General features: G+C 46.8%; 1 protein-coding gene across 20 annotated transcripts in view; it reads left to right on the top strand.

Annotated features, from left to right (window-relative positions):
• Positions 1-21,379, top strand: part of WDR27 (WD repeat domain 27) — a 178,087-nt gene that overhangs the window by 40,496 nt on the left and 116,212 nt on the right. For 8 of the 20 annotated variants that reach the window (XM_070796571.1, XM_070796570.1, XM_070796556.1 and 5 more), the window contains 4 exons: positions 618-751; positions 1,581-1,724; positions 3,627-3,724; positions 4,859-5,162. In XM_070796571.1, coding sequence (XP_070652672.1) covers positions 618-751; positions 1,581-1,724; positions 3,627-3,724; positions 4,859-5,162 — 680 coding nt within the window. Of the gene's footprint in view, positions 1-617; positions 752-1,580; positions 1,725-1,936; positions 2,364-3,626; positions 3,725-4,858; positions 5,163-19,274; positions 19,373-20,808; positions 20,912-21,379 lie in introns of those variants that run through there. The other 12 variants (XM_070796557.1, XM_070796561.1, XM_070796558.1 and 9 more) reach the window with 5 other exon arrangements.

The following is a 21,379-nucleotide window of genomic DNA, read 5'->3' as shown; positions in this document are numbered from 1 at the left end:
TGGTGATCTCATGGGAGACCGTTTGGAACAGAGGGAAGGGAATCAGGACGACGGGTAGGGGGACAGGTGACGCGGCTCAGTTACCAGGCTCCTCCCTGACAGGAAGTGGATTCGAGGACGCGGTTAGCACCCCTCCTGTGAGTCTTGTAAAAGGAGACTGAGTCCTGGGGCGCTGTTCGAGGAAGGCTGGTCACTCCCAGGACAGCGGGTGAGGCCGAGGGGAGAGCGGGGGTTGGCCCTGGGGCCGAGAGTCCTGTCGACTTCTGCGCCCTGCACGGGCTGGGCCGTGTCATCGGAAGAGCAGACGCTCAGAACTAGGTTTAAAGCAGGTGAAGAACTGTGGCTTCAAGGTGTGTGCTGGCATGCTTCAATGTCCTTTCATTTCAGAGTTTTTAAATGGCCGGAATTCCAAACGCTCACCACAGTAAAATTTAATTACGTAGTATCGTTTACGGAATCAGGAAGAAGGACCGAAGGTTGTACGTTGGTCCTACCAAGAGGCGTTCGGTACCTTTAGAATAAGTGGACGTTGTGTTAGGATGAGCGGTTCCATGTTTATAGCAGTAGAGGTTTTACTGACACTTATTTATTAGTGGCGATGACTGATTCCACTGCAGGGCAAAGACACGTTCCCTACGCCTGTCCAGTCCGCGCAGTTTTATTACATCGACGCGTTTGTCTTGTCGTCCTCGGGCCCCGAGGTCCAGCTGCTCAAGCATCACATCGACGCCAGCAATGACGACTTACGAAGGTAGCGCCCCCTGCGGTCGGGGACGCTGCGTCTCAGCCGCGCGTCGGGTGTAAGTAACTGGTCCAAAGCGTCATCACACCCTCCTGTGATCGGAAGTCCCTTCTCCGCGTGTAGAGCTTCCCTGGGGGCCAGGCCTGGGCCTCGGGGGACTCACCAGTGCCCGGGACTCAGGAAAGGGGGCCACTGCCCTGGTTCAGCAACATGATTAACACGTGTTGTATGTGAGATTATTACCGTTTATAGTAAATTGAGGTGGTTGCAGTGGTCAAGAATCAACCTGCCAAGGCAGGAGATAGGAATTCCATCCATGGTTTGGGAAGATTCCCTGGAGAAGGACATAGCTACCCACTCCAGTATCCTTGCCTGGAAAATTCCACGGACAGAGGAGCTTGGTGGGCTACAGTCCATGGGGTAGCAGAGGGTCTGATACGACTGAGTGATTGAGCACACGTGCGTGGAACATTTCATACGCATCCACAGATGCACGTGTGTGTGGTCTGCCGGGGCACACCTGACGTTGGCAGACATTAATGCTTGGCTGTCTTTGTTTTCAAAGCGTTTAAGAAAATGAAACCTGCAGAGAGAACCAGAGGCCTCCCCTCTGAGCCCCGCCCCTCTGTAGCCTCCCGAGACCCATGTGCTCGCGCCCCTCCCCTGGTCTCTAGCTGCTGCCCGCCCAGGCGTCTGTGCGGTTTGGTGGGCGGCTCACGTGTGACACACCTTTGATCACCACCATGCTCACGAAAGCGGCTGCTCCCTGTGGGTTTACCCGTCGGGATGTGCCGGGCGACAGGAGGCTGCCTACCTGTCGGGATGTGCCCGGCGACAGGAGGCTGCCTACCTTTCGGGATGTGCCAGGCAACAGGAGGTTGCCACAGCTCTTCCTGGTTCCCGCATATGGACACATCGCTTGTTCCAGTGGGACCGCCCTGAGCTTCCCTGCACACGTCTGGCGGTGGGCCTGGAGGGCCAGGTGGGCGTTTCTGGACTCCCTTCTCCGGCCACCCTCAGGGGGGCGCATGTGGTGCCCAGCAGCGTGGTGGTGGGCCCGCACTGCTCTGAAGGTGGTGCCTGCCGTCTCCCCTGTCCTGCGTCCTGTAGAGCGGGGGCCTGTCAGCCAGCTCCCTTCCTGTAGCTGACCAGCTTCTCGCTGTGTTCACACTGTGATGTTGGTGTTTCCACCAGGTCCTGCCCACCACCCTCTTCTGGGTGGCTCCGTCCCACTGCTTGTCACTCTGCAGAACAAGGTGGCTGCTGTAGCTGCAGGCATCACGTCTGTGTTTCCATGGCAAGATGAAAGGGAGGCCTGTTTAGGCCTGCATGCCTCAGGGCCCCAGGAGCACCCTGGTTGTTGGGTGGGGCTGGTCTCATGGACAAGCTGTTTGCCTCTCGTCTTGGCCCCCTCCCACTTCCCTCACCTCTGACCCAGAGTCCCCGTGGTGCTGACAGACTCACCTTGATGGGCACATGCCAGCCTCCAGCACTGGGGACTCGCACAGAGGCACCTTCTCCATGAGGCACTCCCGGGCTTCCCCCACTGCAGGGGTGTCTGCACCCCCTCTGCTCACGTGACTCTTCTCTCTGAGACCCTTTCTGGGCTGTCCTGTCCACAGTAAGTCTCTGCTATCACCTCTTCAGCCGTCCTGCTGTGTGGCTTTGGGCAGTCTCTCAGCAGGACACACGGGGGGTTATGAAATCTCTGCTGATCATTAAGCTTCATTCCCAAACTTCCCCTGAGGCTTGGCCTGGCTTGTCCCGAGTCTGCATATGGCCTATTCTCCCGGGACGTGAGGCCTGTCCCTGCCCCCCAAGTCACCCCTCTGGGTACTACTTTGTGGCTGGCTCTGCATCAGACCCCTGCCCAGCAGTTACCTCTCTGTGGACGGGATGGGCTGACAGCCAGTTTCATCTGCACCTCAAGTGTCTGAGAGGTTTGGACACTGAGCCCTAGTGGCTTTGGCCGTTGCCCACCTGTACATCACTTTGCCAACAAAGGTCTGTCTAGTCAAAGTCATGGTTTTTTCAGTCATCATGTATGGATGTGAGAGTGGACCGTAAAGAGGGCACAGTGCCAAAGAATTGACGGAACTGTGATGTTGGAGAAGACTCCTGAAAGTCCCTTGGACTGCAAGGAGATCAAACCAGTCAGTCTTAAGGGAAATCAACCCTGAATATTTGTTGGAAGGACTGATGCTGAAGCTGAAGCTCCAGTATTTTGGCTATCTGATGTGAAGAGCCGACTCACTGGAAAAGTCTCTGATACTGGGAAAGATTGAGGGCAGAAGGAGAAGAGGGCATCAGAGGATGAGGTGGTTGGATGGCATCACAGATGCAATGGACATGAACTTGGGCAAACTTCAGGAGTTGATGATGGACAGGGAAGCCTGGGGTGCTGCAGTCCATGGGGTCACAAAGAGTCAGACATGACTGGGCAGCTGAACAGCAACAACAGATAACTTGTAGCTCACTGAATGTCTTAAGCATGTAGGGCTTCCCTGGTGGCTCAGATTGTAAAGAATCTGCCTGTAATGCAGGAGACCCAGGTTTGATCTGTGGAGTCTTGCTAAGTATACACAATTATTTTAAAATTAAGAGAAAAGTTTGTTTTCTCATATATAGGGATGAATTCCACTTGGCTATGTATATAGTAATATTTTTCATGAAGTTTTACTAAAGGAAAAGCTAGAATTACCTAAAGAATAACTTAGGTAGTCAACCTGCTACCTAATAAAATTTATTTATTATTAATATTTATTAATGAAATATGATTGTTAATATTGACATGAAAACTTTTATTTTCAAGTTTTTGAAGGTAGAATCTTGGGTTGTGGCAAAAGGGGAACAAGGGGATAGATGGTCCTCCACCCTCTCGCAGGTACAGACAGAAGAGCTGGTGCACGCCCGTGTGCAGGCTGCTCACGACCAACGCCACGGAGATCACCAGCTTGTCTGCAGTGAACGATTTCCACTCCTGTATCCTTTCTCCTGCTGTGAGTCTGATGTTTTCACATCCTGACCATCATCCTTCTGGCAAAGGCTTGTGCTGAGGGTCCAGGCTCCAGGCTTGGGCTGAGCACTCAGACCTCCTGGAGCTCAGGGGCCTTCATGTAATGGCTTCATCTCAATAATGAAAAGAGACCCAGAGGGAAAGGGAAGCTGGAGGTGGGGCGCCTGTGAGGTAGAGCAGAGTGACGGGACCTGAGATTTCTGGTCTGCTCGCGTCTTGAGTAACAGTAGTTCAATGCATTTAGACAGGACACAGCTACACTGAGCACGTGCATCCTTTGATGAACTGACCGGTGTACCCCATCTCATGTGGAAGATGGCAAAGTTACAGCAGTGCTGTTGACAACAAATCGATCCCAGAATGTTAAGTTTTGAGTGTTTGTGGTTACATCATCATTTTAAATTAAAGAGCATTGACTTTATTTAGAAACAAAGCTCTGATCTTTAGGGAGACATCTTATAAACTTTTATTCAAAGGCCTAAGATTCTTTTGAAAAGTTTTATTCTTTCAATTTCAGAACGACTGATACAGGGTATTAGAGGTTCTAGTATATTTTAATTAGAAAGGTAATTTTTTTATGCTAGAACCTTTTGCTAAAAACACAGAAACACTTAGCAGAAATGTGTTGTTCTGATTATTCCCTGTCCTTGAGGGAGGATCCCTGAGTATTCTGGCTTTAGCATTGGGTTTATTATTAGACCTAGTACTTTTTCTATTCTGTACTTTTCTAGCACATATACATTTTGTGTTTTGGCTGCACCACGTGGCAGGTGAGAGCTCAGTTCCCTGACCTGGGATTGAACCCATGATCCCTGCAGTGGAAGTGTGGCGTCTTAACCACTGGGCTGCCAACTTAGCCACTGTCCCTCCTGGTCCACGTGGAGGAAGTGGCCTTGCCGTGTGCTTCGTTCAAGGCTTGTCCTCCATGCAGGCAGCCTGACCTGGTGGGAGGGGGCGCCGTTCACTTCCACGGCCTCCCCATCTAATCTCTGGCTCAGACCCTCTTCAAGCTCGGTGCCTACATGCAGGACGGCCATTCCGCCTCTTGATTTGGGTGTTTCCTGACATCTCAAACCTTGCTTAACTCTCAGGGGACCTAGGCCTCCCGCATGGAAATCCACATGCCTGGCCTCCCCATCCTCCCAGCAGCTCTGGCCACACACCCGGGATCAGGTGGGGAGCGGGCTGTGGTCAGGACTGTCCTGTGGAGCCTCAGGAGATTGCAGCTGGTCACCTGTCCGTGCAACCTTCTGCCGAGAGAAGTTCCCTAACCGAGCCCCAGACATCGTGCTTGCTGCTGGGCGGAACCGGACCTTGGAGGTTTTCGACCTCAACGTGGGCTGCAGTGCGGCTGTCATCACGGGAGCCCATTCTCGGCCCGTCCACCAGATCTGTCAAAATAAAGTGAGTGACCTTCTGACCGCGCACAGCCTTTGTAAACTTTGCGTTTAAGTGTTTAACAAACTTACGATGCAATCTTATAGCAGTTTGCTGCCAAAAGCAGCCGTGATTTCTTATTGGCCGTGAAGCTATTGTAAGCCTTGATGTTGGATGTTAGAAGGCATTTGGATGCTGTGAAGAATGTGGATGTTTGTACCTTTGTCTTTGATGATTCTGTGGTCCCAGTTTTTGATTTTACCACTTTCAAATGAAAATGGTCCCATTTTCATTTACCACTCGGCGGTGCTTTTGGGCGTTGGCAGCGCTGGGTAGATTCTGCAGGGACGTGAAGCAGCCTTGTGGGTTCACGGGTCTCTGTCGGGTGCAGCTGGTCTGTATCAACAGAGGAAGAGTTCAAAATAACACACAACTGGGCGTTGAAGGTCAGGGACTGAGGAGGTGGCCATTCTGATGAATTCATTGTCTCACAGTTTAGTTCAAAAGATGCTTTGTTGCTTAAAAGAACAACAAAGAGACTTGTGAACAGAACTTTTGTTTTCAGGACTACAACTTTGATTTTTAATAGATTTGTAATTGCTTTCCAAGTTAAGGGTTTACTTTATAATGCCTGCAGAAATATGCATTATGGTTCAAGGATATTCTCCTTTTTTAAGTGAAGTCTTACTAAATTGCTCAAAGAAGACTCTTATCCACAGTTTAAGGTGTTATTCAGGTTTAAGTTTCCATGTGACAGTGTGTGTGGACAGCGTGTGTGGTCAGATAGTCGGTGAGGTTCTGTAAGTGGCTGAGTGGGAGGAGAGCGCAGATCCAGGGCCGTGGAGCTGAATTCTCTCAAACGGACTTTGTTTGGTGTTGTCCTGGGGGAGTGAGAGCTGGGGGTGCTGGACCCAGAGTCAGACTGTGTTGGGGGCAGTGGGAGACCCCTGATGCGAGGGCAGTGGCCTGAGGCCCCGCGTCGGAGCCCTGGGAGGTCCGTCTGGACAGCCCGTCCACATGGCCGCAGCCAGAGTCCGGGCTCCTGGCCTTGGCGGGCAGTGGCTGGGGGCTGAGGAGGGGAGGAGCCGCCTCCACCGGGAGGCGAGCGTCCGCTCCTCCCGGGGGACACCTGGTCTTGGACCGGAGCCTCGAGGCTCAGACTGGGTCCTACCTGGACCTTTCCCGCAGTTTACCCTTCGGGGGCTCATTGAGGAGGACATTTCCAATCAAGAGGAGGCTTTTCTGGTTTGTATGATGTTTTCAGCTTGCTGAGTTATTGAAGCAAAGATTATTTTCTTGCACCTTTTTTTGGGGAACAGACTCTTAACTGCATAAAAAACAGCAAAAATATTTTAAACAGTGTGCTCCCGCAGACGAATGGAGGCACCCTCTGAAGAACGCAGTGACGTCATGGCACTGCTGACGTAGCAGCCCGGACCCCGCGGAGGCGTCAGGCCGTGCGGCGTGATGACGCCCCCTGCCGGCGCGGCTCCTGGGAGGGCTGTGGGTGTGTGTGTGTCTTTTACGGCCGGGATGCGGTTTGCGTTTGGGATCCCTGATCTCACGCTGCTGATTTCAGAGTAAGATCTGCCAAGGTGGCATTCCAGATTGATTATTAGACCTGGTAGAGTCCTGGACTTTTCAGTGAATTTGATAATAGACTCATATATCTTTTCCACTATAAATCCATTATAAATCCTATTTTCTTTTTTGCATGTTTTAATCTTTCTTTCTGGAGTTTATCATACAGCCTTAAAAACTTGGTTGAAAGTTGGTATGTTAGAGATCAGTATAAGGTTTTTCCTCAGTTTGGTTCCCAAAACTGTTTAAGTTGAGAAGGCAAAGTATAATTTTGGTGTTTTGATGCTCTTTTACTTATAACGTAAGGATAAAGCCTTGGCTTTAAAATAGTGGTAAAGACAATTCTTTTAAACTTAGCTAACTAGATTTTATCATATTTTCAGAGAAGTTATTTCATTTTGAAAGTAATAAGTTGCTATTTTGACTGATATCTTCCTCTCTGTTTCCATTTCATAAAAAGATATTTTAACCTTTTGCATATAATGCTTCCCTCTGTTATAAGGATTAAATACTATAATGTATATTAATTTCTTAGCATATGCTAAATTCACTAAATGGAAACTATTTTTAAAAATATAAATTTATGAGGGCTGGTGGACATTGCCTTAGAAAACTCTTAATCTTCATATGCAACTAATTTCACACAATTCCTTTGTTCCCATGAGTGTTAAGGAGAAACGTATAGAATTGTGCTTCCTGCAGTTGAAAGTCAGGCTGAATTATTACAGAAACGATGTCTGCTTTCAAAGAAACTGTGGCCGGCAAGGTGGGAGATGTGGGTGTGAGTTACGCTCACTCGTGCAAATCTGACTCTTGAAGCTCCATAAAGTGTGTCAGTCGCCCAGTCGTGTCTGACTCTTGCGACCCCATGGACTGTAGCCCAACAGGCTCCTGTGTCCCTGGGATTCTCCACGCAAGAATACTGGAGTGGGTTGCCATTCCGTTCTCCAAGGGGTCTGCCCAACCCAGGGATCGAACCTGGGTCTTCTGCATTGCAGGAGGTTCTTTACCGTCTAAGCCACCAGGTAAGTCCACTTAAGTTCAGTAAGGTGAGAGAAAAGAGTGCCCCTCCCAGCGATGAGAACAGGATGCTTGTGCTGTTCTGGAAGGTCGGAGCAGACGGCATTCAGCTGCAGCCACATGTCCTTCCACGTGGTCAGACAGAACTTAACTTTATGGGGCCTTTGATGGTGCAGGAAAGAGAGAAGCAGGTCGACCTGACTCCTGCCGGAGGGTCTGGACAGGTCCCTGGGTCTCAGGTTCCTCTGTTCCCAGACTGACTTGAATATAAAATCCCAGAAGGGGGTTAACACCACGAACACAAACCTCCAGAGGATGTAGGTGTGAGTCCAGCTCCCCGTCAGCCTTGGCCCCCGTCCACTCCTGCCTCTCCAGGAACCCTGCCCACCCAGCCTGCTGCTAAAATATACACCCCCAACCCGCGCCTGGCCTTCAGTTCCTCGGGGGCCCCGCTGACACTAACCCCCGACTCCATGTCCAGCCTTTGGGACCTCAGGGGCCCTGCTGCTTCCTAGATAGAGGCAGCTTTGCAGGTAGCCTCTGGCTCTGCTCGTGTTCATCTCTGCTTCTGTCGTCAGGGTGTGTGTGGACCCTCTGGTCTCGGGTGAGGGGGTGGGGCATCCGCGTGGCTGGGGCCGCTATCCTGCACGGCGGCACTGCTGTGGGATGCCCCACGCCAGGCAGCACAGACCTGGGGGTACTTGCAGCAGGGGGCTCGCCTGCTATCACCAGGGTCAGGCGTGTGCAGGTTTCCAGTCCTCAGTGTGCGTGTCCCCAGGGGCAGGTGTATACAGGTTCCTAGGCCTCAGTGTGCGTGGCCACAGGGGCAGGCGTGTGCAGGTTCCTAGTCTTCAGTGTGCGTGGCCACAGGGGCAGGCGTGTGCAGGCTCCTAAGCCTCAGTGTGCGTGTCCCCAGGGGCAGGTGTGTGCAGGCTCCTAGGCCTCAGTGTGCGTGTCCCCAGGGGCAGGCGTGTGCAGGTTCCTAGGCCTCAGTGTGCGTGTCCCCAGGGGCAGGCGTGTGCAGGCTCCTAGTCCTCAGTGTGCGTGTCCCCAGGGGCAGGCGTGTGCAGGTTCCTAGGCCTCAGTGTATATGTCCCCAGGGGCAGGCGTGTGCAGGTTCCTAGGCCTCAGTGTGCGTGTCCCCAGGGGCAGGTGTGTGCAGGCTCCTAGGCCTCAGTGTGAGTGTCCCCAGGGGCAGGCGTGTGCCGGCTCCTAGGCCTCAGTGTGAGTGTCCCCAGGGGCAGGCGTGTGCAGGTTCCTAGGCCTCAGTGTGCGTGTCCCCAGGGGCAGGCGTGTGCAGGTTCCTAGGCCTCAGTGTGCGTGTCCCCAGGGGCAGGCGTGTGCAGGCTCCTAGGCCTCAGTGTGTGTGTCCCCAGGGGCAGGCGTGTGCAGGTTCTGAGTCCTCAGTGTGAGTGTCCCCAGGGTCAGGCGTGTGCAGGCTCCTAGTCCTCAGTGTGCGTGTCCCCAGGGGCAGGTGTGTGCAGGTTTCCAGTCCTCAGTGTGTGTGTCCCCAGGGTCAGGTGTGTGCAGGCTCCTAGTCCTCAGTGGCATGTGCAGGTTCCTAGGCCTCAGTGTGCGTGTCCCCAGGGGCAGGCGTGTGCAGGCTCCTAGGCCTCAGTGTGCATGTCCCCAGGGGCAGGTTCCTCTGGCTCCTGTGCCTGTGGGGTTGGTCCCAGTCGCTGTCCCCCAGGCTCAGTGGAGCAGAGGGCTCTGGGCCCCCAGCCAGGCCACACGAGGTTTCCTCCCCGGGCGCCTGGGAGCCGGTCAGTCCTGAGCTGTCCGCCGTGTCGTGGTGGGGCTGGGGAAGCAGGCACAGCAGCCTGCGCTGTGCGGTCGGATGAGAGGCATTAGGTTGGGAAGGGAGTTCTGAGGGGTTTGGTGGGAAAAGAACTGGTTTTACTTCCTTAAAATAAACATCTGAACGGTATATGATGGGATGAAAAGATGAGGGTATAAGTTTAGAGGTTTACCCCATGGCTTAATAGCTTTCTTAAACTTCCCTGACATTTCTGTTCAGTTATGCAGTGGGCATCAAAGTGTTCTGACTTAACAGAGCCCTGCAGGAACTGTTGTCCTGCAAGTCCAAGTTCAGGGGAAGCAGAAGTCACAATTGGCCCAAAAGTCCCATTTCCACTCGGATAAAAAATATGTCGTTTCTGATTTCCTTTCGGCTTGGTGACAAGTGCAGCCTCATCGGCAGGTGCCGCTGGAGCTCTTTGTGAGCGTCTGGGTTCCTGTCGTGACCTCTTCTGAGGATCACCGCAGCAGTCTCGTGTTGCATAAGCAGAACTGAACTCATTTTACCTCCAGTCACAAAAATGAGGGCCTTGTCTTCCTATTTTTGAAGTCCATTTTATATCATTAAATGGCTTATTTTTAGAATGAAAGTGCATACGTATTTTTTATTATTTATTGATATCTTTAAGAATCACAGCAGATGTCTTTTTTTATATATATTAAAAAAAACCTTATTGGCTATTACTCTTTTTTGTGTCTGAAAGAGATACTTGGATTTTTTTGTGATGTAAGTCTGTAATGTGCATGCATGCTCAGCCTCTTCAGTCGTGTCCAACTCTTTGCGACCCCATAGACTGTAGCCTGCCAGGCTCCTGTGTCCATGAGATTTCCTAGCCGAGAATACTGGAGTGCGTGTGCTAAGTCACTTCAATCGTATCCACCTTTTTTCGACCCCATGGATTGTAGTCCTCCAGGCTTCTCTGTCCGTTGGATTCTCCAGGCAAGACTACTGGAGTGGGTAGCCTTTCCCTCATCCAGGGGATCTTTCCAACCCAGGGATTGAACCCAGGTCTCCTGCATTGCATGCGGATTATTTACAGCTGAATCATCAGGGGCGCCCAAATGTATAATCAGTCAGTTCAGTTCAGTTGCTCGGTCATGTCCAACTCTTTGCAACCCCATGAATTGCAGCACACCAGGCCTCCCTGTCCATCACCAACTCCCAGAGTTCACTGAGACCCACATCCATCGAGTCAGTGATGCCATCCAGCCATCTCATCCTCCGTCGTCCCCTTCTCCTCCTGCCCCCAATCCCTCCCAGCATCAGAGTCTTTTCCAATGAGTCAACTCTTCACATGAGGTGGCCAAAGTACTAGAGTTTTAGCTTCAGCATCATTCTTTCCAAAGAAATCCCAGGGCTGATCTCCTTCAGAATGGACTGGTTGGATCTCCTTGCAGTCCAAGGGACTCTCAAGAGTCTTCTCCAACACCACAGTTCAAAAGCATCAATTCTTCGGCGCTCAGCCTTCTTCACAGTCCAACTCTCACATCCTTACATGACCACTGGAAAAACCATAGCCTTGACTAGACGAACCTTTGTTGGCAAAGTAATGTCTCTGCTTTTGAATATGCCATCTAGGTTGGTCATAACTTTCCTTCCAAGGAGTAAGCGTCTTTTAATTTCATGGCTGCAGTCACCATCTGCAGTGATTTTGGAGCCCAAAAAATAAAGTCTGACACTGTTTCCACTGTTTCCCCATCTATTTCCCATGAAGTGGTGGGACCGGATGCCATGATCTTCATTTTCTGAATGTTGAGCTTTAAGCCAACTTTTTCACTCTCCACTTTCACTTTCATCAAGAGGCTTTTGAGTTCCTCTTCACTTTCTGCCATAAGGGTGGTGTCATCTGCATATCTGAGGTTATTGAGATTTCTCCCAGCAATCTTGATTCCAGCTTGTGTTTCTTCCAGTCCAGCGTTTTTCATAATGTACTCTGCATCTAAGTTAAATAAGCAGGGTGACAATATACAGCCTTGACGAACTCCTTTTCCTATTTGGAACCAGTCTGTTGTTCCATGTCCAGTTCTAACTGTTGCTTCCTGACCTGCATACACATTTCTCAAGAGGCAGGTCAGGTGCTCTGGTATTCCCATCTCTTTCAGAATTTTCCACAGTTTATTGTGATCCACACAGTCAAAGGCTTTGGCATAATCAATAAAGCAGAAATAGATGTTTTTCTGGAACTCTCTTGCTTTTTCCATGATCCAGCAGATGTTGGCAATTTGATCTCTGGTTCTTCTGCCTTTTCTAAACCCAGCTTGAGCATCAGGAAGTTCACGGTTCACATATTGCTGAAGCCTGGCTTGGAGAATTTTGAGCATTACTGTACTAGCGTGTGAGATGAGTGCAGTTGTGCGGTAGTTTGAGCATTCTTTGGCATTGCCTTTCTTTGGGGTTGGAATGAAAACTGACCTTTTCCAGTCCTGTGGCCACTGCTGAGTTTTCCAAATTTGCTGGCATATTGAGTGCTGCACTTTCACGGCATCATCTTTCAGGATTTGGAATAGCTCAACTGGAATTCCATCACCTCCACTAGCTTTGTTCGTAGTGATGCTTTCTAAGGCCCACTTAACTTCACATTCCAGGATGTCTGGCTCTAGGTGAGTGATCACACCATCATGATTATCTGGGTCATGAACACCTTTTTTGTACAGTTCTTCTGTGTATTCTTGCCATCTCTTCTTAATATCTTCTGCTTCTGTTAGGTCCATACCATTTCTGTCCTTTATCGAGCTCATCTTTGCATGAAATGTTCCTTTGGTATCTCTCATTTTCTTGAAGAGATCCCTAGTCTTTCCCATTCTGTTGTTTTCCTCTACTTCTTTGCATTGATCACTGAAGAAGGCTTTCTTATGTCTTCTTGCTATTCTTTGGAACTCTGCATTCAGATGTTTATATTTTTCCTTTTCTCCTTTACTTTTCACTTCTCTTCTTTTCACAGCTATTTGTAAGGCCTCCCCAGACAGCTATTTTGCTTTTTTGCATTTCTTTTCCATGGGGATGGTCTTGATCCCTGTCTCCTGTACAATGTCAAGAACCTCATTCCATAGTTCATCAGGCACTCTGTCTATCAGATCTAGGCCCTTAAATCTATTTCTCACTTCCACTGTATAATCATAAGGGATTTGATTTAGGTCATACCTGAACAGTCTAGTGGTTTTCCCTACTTTCTTCAATTTAAGTCTGAATTTGGCAATAAGGAGTTCATGGTCTGAGCCACAGTCAGCTCCTGGTCTTGTTTTTGCTGACTGTATAGAGCTTCTCCATCTTTGGCTGCAAAGAATATAATCAATCTGATTTTGATGTTGACCATCTGGTGATGTCCATGTGTAGAGTCTTCTCTTGTGTTGTTGGAAGAGGGTATTTGTTATGACCAGTGCATTTTCTTGGCAAAACTCTATTAGTCTTTGCCCTGCTTCATTCCGTATTCCAAGGCCAAATTTGCCTGTTACTCCAGGTGTTTCTTGACTTCCTACTTTTGCATTCCAGTCCCCTATAATGAAAAGGACATCTTTTTTGGGTGTTAGTTCTAAAAGGTCTTGTAGGTCTTCATAGAACCGTTCAACTTCAGCTTCTTCAGCATTACTGGTTGGGGCATAGGCTTGGATTACTGCGATATTGAATGGTTTGCCTTGGAAACGAACAGAGATCATTCTGTCATTTTTGAGATTGCATCCAAGTACTGCATTTCGGACTCTTTTGTTGACCATGATGGCCACTCCATTTCTTCTGAGGGATTCCTGCCCGCAGTAGTAGATATAATGGTCATCTGAGTTAAATTCCCCCATTCCAGTCCATTTCAGTTCGCTGATTCCTAGAATGTCGACATTCACTCTTGCCATCTCTTGTTTGATCACTTGTAATTTGCCTTGATTCATGGAGCTGACATTCCAGGTTCCTATGCAATATTGCTCTTTACAGCATCGGACCTTGCTTCTATCACCAGTCACATCCACAGCTGGGTATTGTTTTTGCTTTGGCTCCCTCCCTTCATTCTTTCTGGAGTTATTTCTCCACTGATCTCCAGTAGCATATTGGGCACCTACTGACCTGGGGAGTTTCTCTTTCAGTATCCTATCATTTTGCCTTTTCATACTGTTCAGAAATAATAGTCACTCAAACTGATACAATTTGCTTTAAAATAGATATTTTATTAGCTCCAGGTCTTACTTTTTTCTCTTTTTTAAAGAAATGCAGTGATTTTTGCTACAGGAAGCGTTTCCGTTCGCTGGCCGCTGCGAGTTCCCTGTGGCCCCCCCCAGTGTGCGTTCAGAGCACAGCACCGTCTGCAGCGCGCGTGCTCCTTCCTGCAGTGGCGCTGAGCGCTATGTGTCCCCGGCACCTCAGCTTCACTGCACCATGCGCGTGAACCTTACCCATTTCATGCACTTCTTACATGTGTTTAAGCCTATAAATTTCCCTCTGAATGCCGCTGTGGTTGTAATTTGCCAGTTTAGCAAGTGGCCTTTTGATTTAGCAGTAAATATTTTCTGATTTTTTTCAACCTAGTCTTTATTTACATACGAGCTTTCAGTTTTCCGCATACATAAACTAATTTGTTGTTTGGCCGCTCAGTTGTGAAAACTATTTGTGACCCCATGAACTGCAGCACGCCAGGCTTCCCTGTCTTTCACCATCTCCCAGAACTTTCTCAAACTCACGTCCATTGAGTTGGTGATGCCATCCAACCATCTCATCCTCTGCCGTCCCCTTCTCCTCCTGCCTTCAATCTTTCCCAGCATCAGGGTCTTTTCCAATGAGTCAGTTCTTCGCCTCAGGTGGTCAAAGTATTGGAGTTTCAGCTTCAGCATCAGTCCTTCCAATGAATATTCAAGGTTGATTTCCTTTAGGATTGACTGGTTTGACCATCTTACAGCCCAAGAGACTCTCAAGAGTCTTCTCCACAGTTCAAAAGCATTAGTTCTTCGGCGCTCAGCTTTCTTTAGAGTCCAACTGTCACATCCATACATGACTACTGGAAAAACCATAGTTTTGACTATACAGACCTTTGTTAGTAAAGTTATGTCTCTGCTTTTTAATATTCTGTTTAGGTTGGTCATAGCTTTTGTTCCAAGGAGCAAGTGTCTTTTAATTTCATGACTGCAGTCACAATCCGCAGTGGTTTGGAGCCCAAGAAAATAAAGTCTGTCATTGTTTCCCCATTTATTTGCCATGAAGTGATGGGACAAGATGCCATGATCTTGGTTTTTTGAATGTTTGGTTTTAAGCCAACTTTTTCACTCTCCTCTTTCACCTTCATCAAGAGGCTCTTTAGTTCCTCTTTGCTTTCTGCCATAAGGGTGGTGTCACCATGTTTGTTTAACCTATATGTTGAGCACATCTTGAGAAATGCCGGGCTGTATGAGTTACAAACTGGAATCAAGATAGGCGGGAGAAACATCAACAACCTCAGATATGCAGATGACACCACTCTAATGGCAGAAAGCGAAGAGGAATAAACAGCCGTGTAATGAGGGTGAAGGAGAAGAGTGAAAGAGGCAGCTTAAGATTAATATTAAAAAAACTAAGATCATGGCATTTGGCCCCATGACTGCATGGCAAATAGAAGGAGAAAAGGTGGAAGTAGTGACATATTCCCTCTTCTTGGGCTCCAAAATCACTGCAGATGTTGACTGCAGCCATGAAATCAAAAGACGATTGCTTCTTGGCAGGAAAGCGATGACAAACCTAGAGAGCTCTTGAAAAGAGAGACACTACTCTGCTGATAGTGGTTGTGAGACTTGGACTGTAAATTTGGCAGAACACCTAAGAATTGATGCCTTTGAACTGTGATGCTGGAGAATACTCCCAAAAGTCCCTTGTACTGCAAGATCAAATCAGTCAATCTTAAGGGAGATCAACCCTGAATATTCACAGAAGGACTGATGCTGAAGCTGAAGCTCCAGTATTTTGGTCATCTGATGCAAGGAGCCAACTCATTGGAAAAGTCCCTGATGCTGGTAAAGATTGAGGGCAGAAGGAGAAGAGGGCATCAGAGGATGAGATGGCTGGACGGCATCACTGATGCAATGAACATGAACTTGGGCAAACCTCGGGAGATAGTGAGGGACAGGGAGGCCTGGCGTGCTGCAGTCCATGGGGTCGCAAAGAGTCGGACATGACTGGGTGACTGAGCAACAATAGCTTATATTTTCAGATATAGTTGTTTTTATCACTTTCAAAAACAATTACTAGTTAGGCGTACTTTCAGTTCAGTTCAGTTCAGTTGCTCAGTCGTGTCCAACTCTGTGCGACCCCATGGGCTGCAGCACACCAGGCTTCCTGTCCATCACCAGCTCTCCAAGCTTACTCAAACTCATGTCCGTCAAGTTGGTGATGCCATCCAACCATCTCATTTGCTGTCTTCCCCTTCTCCTGCCTTCAATCTTTCCCAGCATCAGGGTCTTTTCCAATGAGTCAGTTTTTCACATCAGGTGGCCAAAGTATTGGAGGTTCAGCTTCAGCATTAATCCTTCCAATGAATATTCAGGACTGATTTCCTTTAAGATGGACTGGTTGGATCTCCTTGCAGTCCAAGGGACCCTCAAGAGTCTTCTCCAACACCACAGTTCAAAAGCATCAATTCTTTGGTGCTCAGCTTTCTTTATGGTCCAACTCACACATCCATGCATGACTACTGGAAAAACCATAGTTTTGACTAGATGGACTTTTGATGGCAAAGTAATGTCTCTGCTTTTTAATATGCTGTCTAGGTTGGTCATAACTTTTCTTCCAAGGAGGCAGTGTCTTTTAATTTCATGGCTACAGTTACCATCTGCAGTGATTTTGGAGCCCCCCAAAATAAAGTCTGTCACTATTTCCATTGTTTTCCCATGATCTTAGTTTTCTGAATGTTGAGTTTTAAGCCAACTTTTTCACTCTCTTCTTTCAGTTTCATCAAGAGGCTCTTTAGTTCTTCACTTTCTGCCATGAGTGTGGTGTCAAATGCGTATCTGAGGTTATTGATATTTTTCCCAGCTATCTTGATTCCAGCTTGTGCTTCATCCAGGCCAACATTTCTCATAATGTACTCTGCATATACATTAAATAAGCAGGGTGATAAAATACAGCCTTGACGTACTCCTTTCCTGATTTGGAACCAGTCTGTTGTTCCATGTCCAGTTCTAACTGTTGCTTCTTGACCTGCGTACAGATTTCTCAGGAGGCATGTTAGGTGGTCTGGTATTCCCATCTCTCTAAAAATTTTCCACAGTTTGTTGTGATCCACATAGTCAAAGACTTTAGTATAGTCAATAAAGCAGAAGTAAGTGTTTTTCTTGAACTCTCTTGCTTTTTCAATGATCTAGTAGATGTTGGCAATTTGATCTCTGGTTCCTCTGCCTTTTTTAAATCTAGCTTGAATATCTGGAATTTCATGGTTCACATACTGTTGAAGACTGGCTTGGAGAATTTTGAGCATTACTTTGCTAGCATGTGAGATGACTGCAATCGTGCAGTAGTTTGAGCATTCTTTGGCATTGCCTTTTTTTGGGATTGGAATGAAAACTGAGCTTTTCCTGTCCTGTGGCCACTGCTGAGTTTTCCAAATATGGTGGCATATTGAGTGCAGAACTTTTATTTTCAGCATCATCTTTTAGGACTTGATTTCCATCACCTCCACTAGCTTTGTTCATAGTGATGCTTCCTAAGGCCCACTTGACTTCACATTCCAGGATGTCTGGTTCTAGGTAAGCGATCACACCATCGTGATTATCTGGGTCGTGAAGATCTTTTTTGCATAGATCTTCTGTGTATTCTTGCCGCCTCTTCTTAATATCTTCTGCTTCTGTTAGGTCCTTACCATTTCTGTCCTTTATTGAGCCCATCTTTGCATGAAATGTTCCCTTGGTATCTCTAATTGTCTTGAAGAGATCTCTAGTCTAGTAAGGTGTGCTTTGCCTTACTTTTATTTTTTCTTAATATTTATACAATCAATCTTTCCTCCTTTTACTTAGCATATGCTATTTTCCCCCACCTTTTACTTTCAACCATTACAATTAATATATTTTAAGTGTTTTATTGAAATCCAACTAGGAAGCTTTCTTTTATTTGTTGAGCTCACTCTGTTGGAAATTATGATGATGACTCATCAGTTGATCTTATTTTGTTTTTCTCTTCAATCTTTAAAAAGAACACTTCACTTTCTATTTATCATGAATTCTTAGCTTCATTGTTTTCCTTCAGTCTCTACTGGATTGATCAGATATTTTTCCAAATTCTTTTTTTCCCCTTGAAAGATTTGACCTCTGTATATTATTTCCATTTTTTTCCCATTTTTTACTGTTCAGTTTCAAGAAACTAGCAATGTTGTAAGCTCTTATAATTGTACACTCATCTCTCTGTTAAACTAGGTCTGTGTTTTGTTCTTTTTACATTCAGGGTGTTGCAGAGCACCCAGCATTCAGTAGGTGACCTCTAAGTGTCTGCTGGATGTCTGTTGTTTCTCTCTTATGAGTTATCAAGCTGTCTTAACCCAGTTCCAGTTTGTGGATCACTATGCTGTGTTGTGGAGAAGGCGATGGCCCCCCACTCCAGTACTCTTGCCTGGAAAATCCCTTGGACAGAGGAGCCTGTAGGCTGCAGTCTTTGGGGTCGGCGAAGAGTCGGACACCACTGAGCGACTTCCCTTTCACTTTTCACTTTCATGCATTGGAGAAGGAAATGGCAACCCACTCCAGTGTCTTCCCTGGAGAATCCCAGGGACGGGGGGAGCCTGGTGGGCTGCCATCTATGGGGTTGCACAGAGTCAGACACGACTGAAGCGCCTTAGCAGCAGCAGCAGCGTGCTGTGCTGATCTTAGTAGCTGGGTGGCGGTGGGTGGGCCCCTCTGTGTGTCAGGTTTCTCATATGAAAAAGGGAGCGAAATAGGTGACCCTTCACAGGTTTGCGAAGAGGAGGGAATGGGAAGTGTTCAGAATGCTGTGGGTGCAGAGTTAAGACTCAATGCATATTCGTTTGTTTTTCTAGTCATTGAATTTATATAAGCCTTTGTTTCCTGTTTGTAAATGAAGAATCACTTGTAGGTATCCTAAGCATAAATCCTTGTGGACACTTTATTAGATTTGTCTTAACATTAACGTTTGGATATTCTTGACATAGTAGGAAGATGGAAATTATTATAAAGCACGTTATGTTTAAGTAATGTTTGGGGCCAGATGGCTCTGTAGATGGAGTTCAGTTTCAGTCCACTACACACTGAAAATCATGGCAACACTTCCTCTGACAGCAGCTTGGAGAGGGTGAGGGCCCAGTGACCAGACCAGATGCAGGTCCTCGGAAGGGCCAGTGTCTGCTGGACACATTTCACCCAAGTCAGTGTCACAGGCACCTGCTCAGGGGGTCTCAGGGTTTGATCAGGAAACTAATAACTGACCTCAAGCTTCAAATGCCTTACTGAGACCATCTTCCAGATAATTTATTGAATATGTCTTGTGACCTACACTTTAAAAGATTTGGTGTGTTGTTATCATCTTTTGACCTTTTGCCATTTGTAGTTCTGTAACTTTCCATGGCATTATTTATAGAGAAAACATATATTGGTAGTTCTTAAGGTCCGAGTGTTCCACTAGCGATTATTCACAGGAAGGAAGTTTTTGGAGTCCAATTCTAAAATTCTTATAAATAAAAAAGCTATTTGTTAATTTCTTTCTTTAGATTCAGTGTTGTTAGATATGATTAGGGAAATGTTTATTAATTAAACCTGTAAAAAATATGCCTTGATTTTCCCTTATAATTACAGGGGTCATCATTTGCAACCCAGCAATCCCAGGCTTATAATCTCTTTGCAACCGCAGCCACTGGTGATGGGGTAAAGCTCTGGGACCTGAGGACCCTGAGGTGCGGCTCCCTCTGCTTTTCGGGTTGCAGTTGGGGGTGAGGCTGGGCAGACCACATAGAGTGTATTTTAATTAAAGCTCATGGTAAACTCCACTTGAGCTTGTTTTTCCAAGTATGACAAGGTTGTGGTGAATCTATTCACACTGACTAAGAAGAGTCTGATTTATACACAGAAAGGGTCACACAGTTTGGAATGATAAAAAAAGCAGATACTGGTCTTTCCTCTGCTACATGTGACATGTGGCCTCTGATGGCTGGAAATGAACAGGAAGTTAATTGATCACTGTTAGGCTAGAGTGTGCATGTGTGTAAGTGAGACGTATATGTATGTGTGCAAGCATGTACACTGTAAGATGCACATGTAACAGCGAGATATACATATATTTGTATATAAACATATATATATATATACACAGTGATACTACATATTACAGGGATATGTGTGTGTATGTGTATGTATACAAAGTATTTATATGTATATATACACACACACACAGGGGTACATACATGTAACAGTGAGATGTATATGTATGTATATAAGCATGTACACACGCAGTGATATGTACATGTAACAGTGAGGTGTACATGCATTTGTACGTAAATATATAGACACACATAGTTAGATGCGTGTATATATGTATATAAAATATGTGTGTGTGTGTGTGTGTGTGTATATATAAACATAAATATACACACAGGGTTACATACATCTAACAGTAAGATGTATATGTGTGTATACAAATATACACACACACAGTGATACATACACATTACAGTGAGATGTGTGTGTATATATATATATGCAGACAAAATATGTGTATATATATAAATACACACACGGGGTGCATACATGTAACAGTGAGATGTGTGTATATATATATATACACACAAATACATATACACACAGTGGTACACACACACACATATATATATTTATACACACACACATAATTCTATTCCTTAAAATGTTCTGATAGTTATGGCAGACAGACATTGAGTATAGAATGTATCTAACAAAATAGAATAACTACTTACATTTGTCTGTGTGTGTGACATATATATATTCATAAGGACGATAGTAGCAGATTGCCTCTGTTTTCTTCTTCATTCACTAAACAAGTATAAACCCTCTGTTTCTATCCTGTGTGACTTTTGTATACTTCTCACATATAAAAAGTTTATTTAATGTTAGTTTTGTTGTTTTTGTGCATTTACGATGTTAAAAGCACGTTTGTTATTTTTAAACGGTCTCCAGAATCACCTGCCTCGCCATTTATTATTGATAACCCTCCCTTATTATTAAACATCCTCATAAGAAACATGTTGTTTCACTGTTATTTTGCTCGTTTTTTGTGAAGACAAGTCAGTACCTTCCCCCTAATTTGTGTCGGAAATTGAGAATCCTTTGTTCTCTTGGTGCCTTCGCTTCCTTGTAGGTGTGAGCGCCGTTTTGAAGGCCATCCAAGCCGCTGCTACCCGTGTGGAATTGCTTTCAGCCCTTGCGGCCGATTCGTGGCTTGTGGTGCTGAAGACAGACACGTATGTGCTGCCGTGGCAATGTGTTGGTCTTCAGGCGAAGATTCTGCACTCATTCTTGGGGAGACAGTTAATACTGCTGCCTGTTAGGACAGAATCTTGACTATGGGCCAGTGCTCTGAGGCTGCCACATCGTAATGGTATTTATTAAATAGCAATCACACACAAGGTATGACAGGCTAGCCGTAGAAGGACAGACACTGTGTGATCCTACTCACGTGAGGAACCTAAAGTAGATTCATGGAGGCAGACAGTGGAAAGCGGGGCCAGGAGCTCGGGTGGGGGAATGGGAGATTCTGGGCAGGGGGCACAGGGGTTGGTTACGCAGGACAGGCAAGACTGGACTCTGCTGTAAACACGGCGCCTGAGGTCACCAGTACCGCACTGCGTGCATGAGCCTTGTTAGGAAGGTGAACTTACGCTAAATGTCATGAGTACGGTTAAAAACAAGGTTCACGGGACATTCTCCCA

Source organism: Bos indicus, chromosome 9 (genome assembly GCF_029378745.1).
Source record: "Bos indicus isolate NIAB-ARS_2022 breed Sahiwal x Tharparkar chromosome 9, NIAB-ARS_B.indTharparkar_mat_pri_1.0, whole genome shotgun sequence".
In the NCBI taxonomy this organism is placed as follows: Eukaryota; Metazoa; Chordata; class Mammalia; order Artiodactyla; family Bovidae; genus Bos; species Bos indicus.
This window is presented reverse-complemented; position numbering and strand designations above follow the sequence as displayed.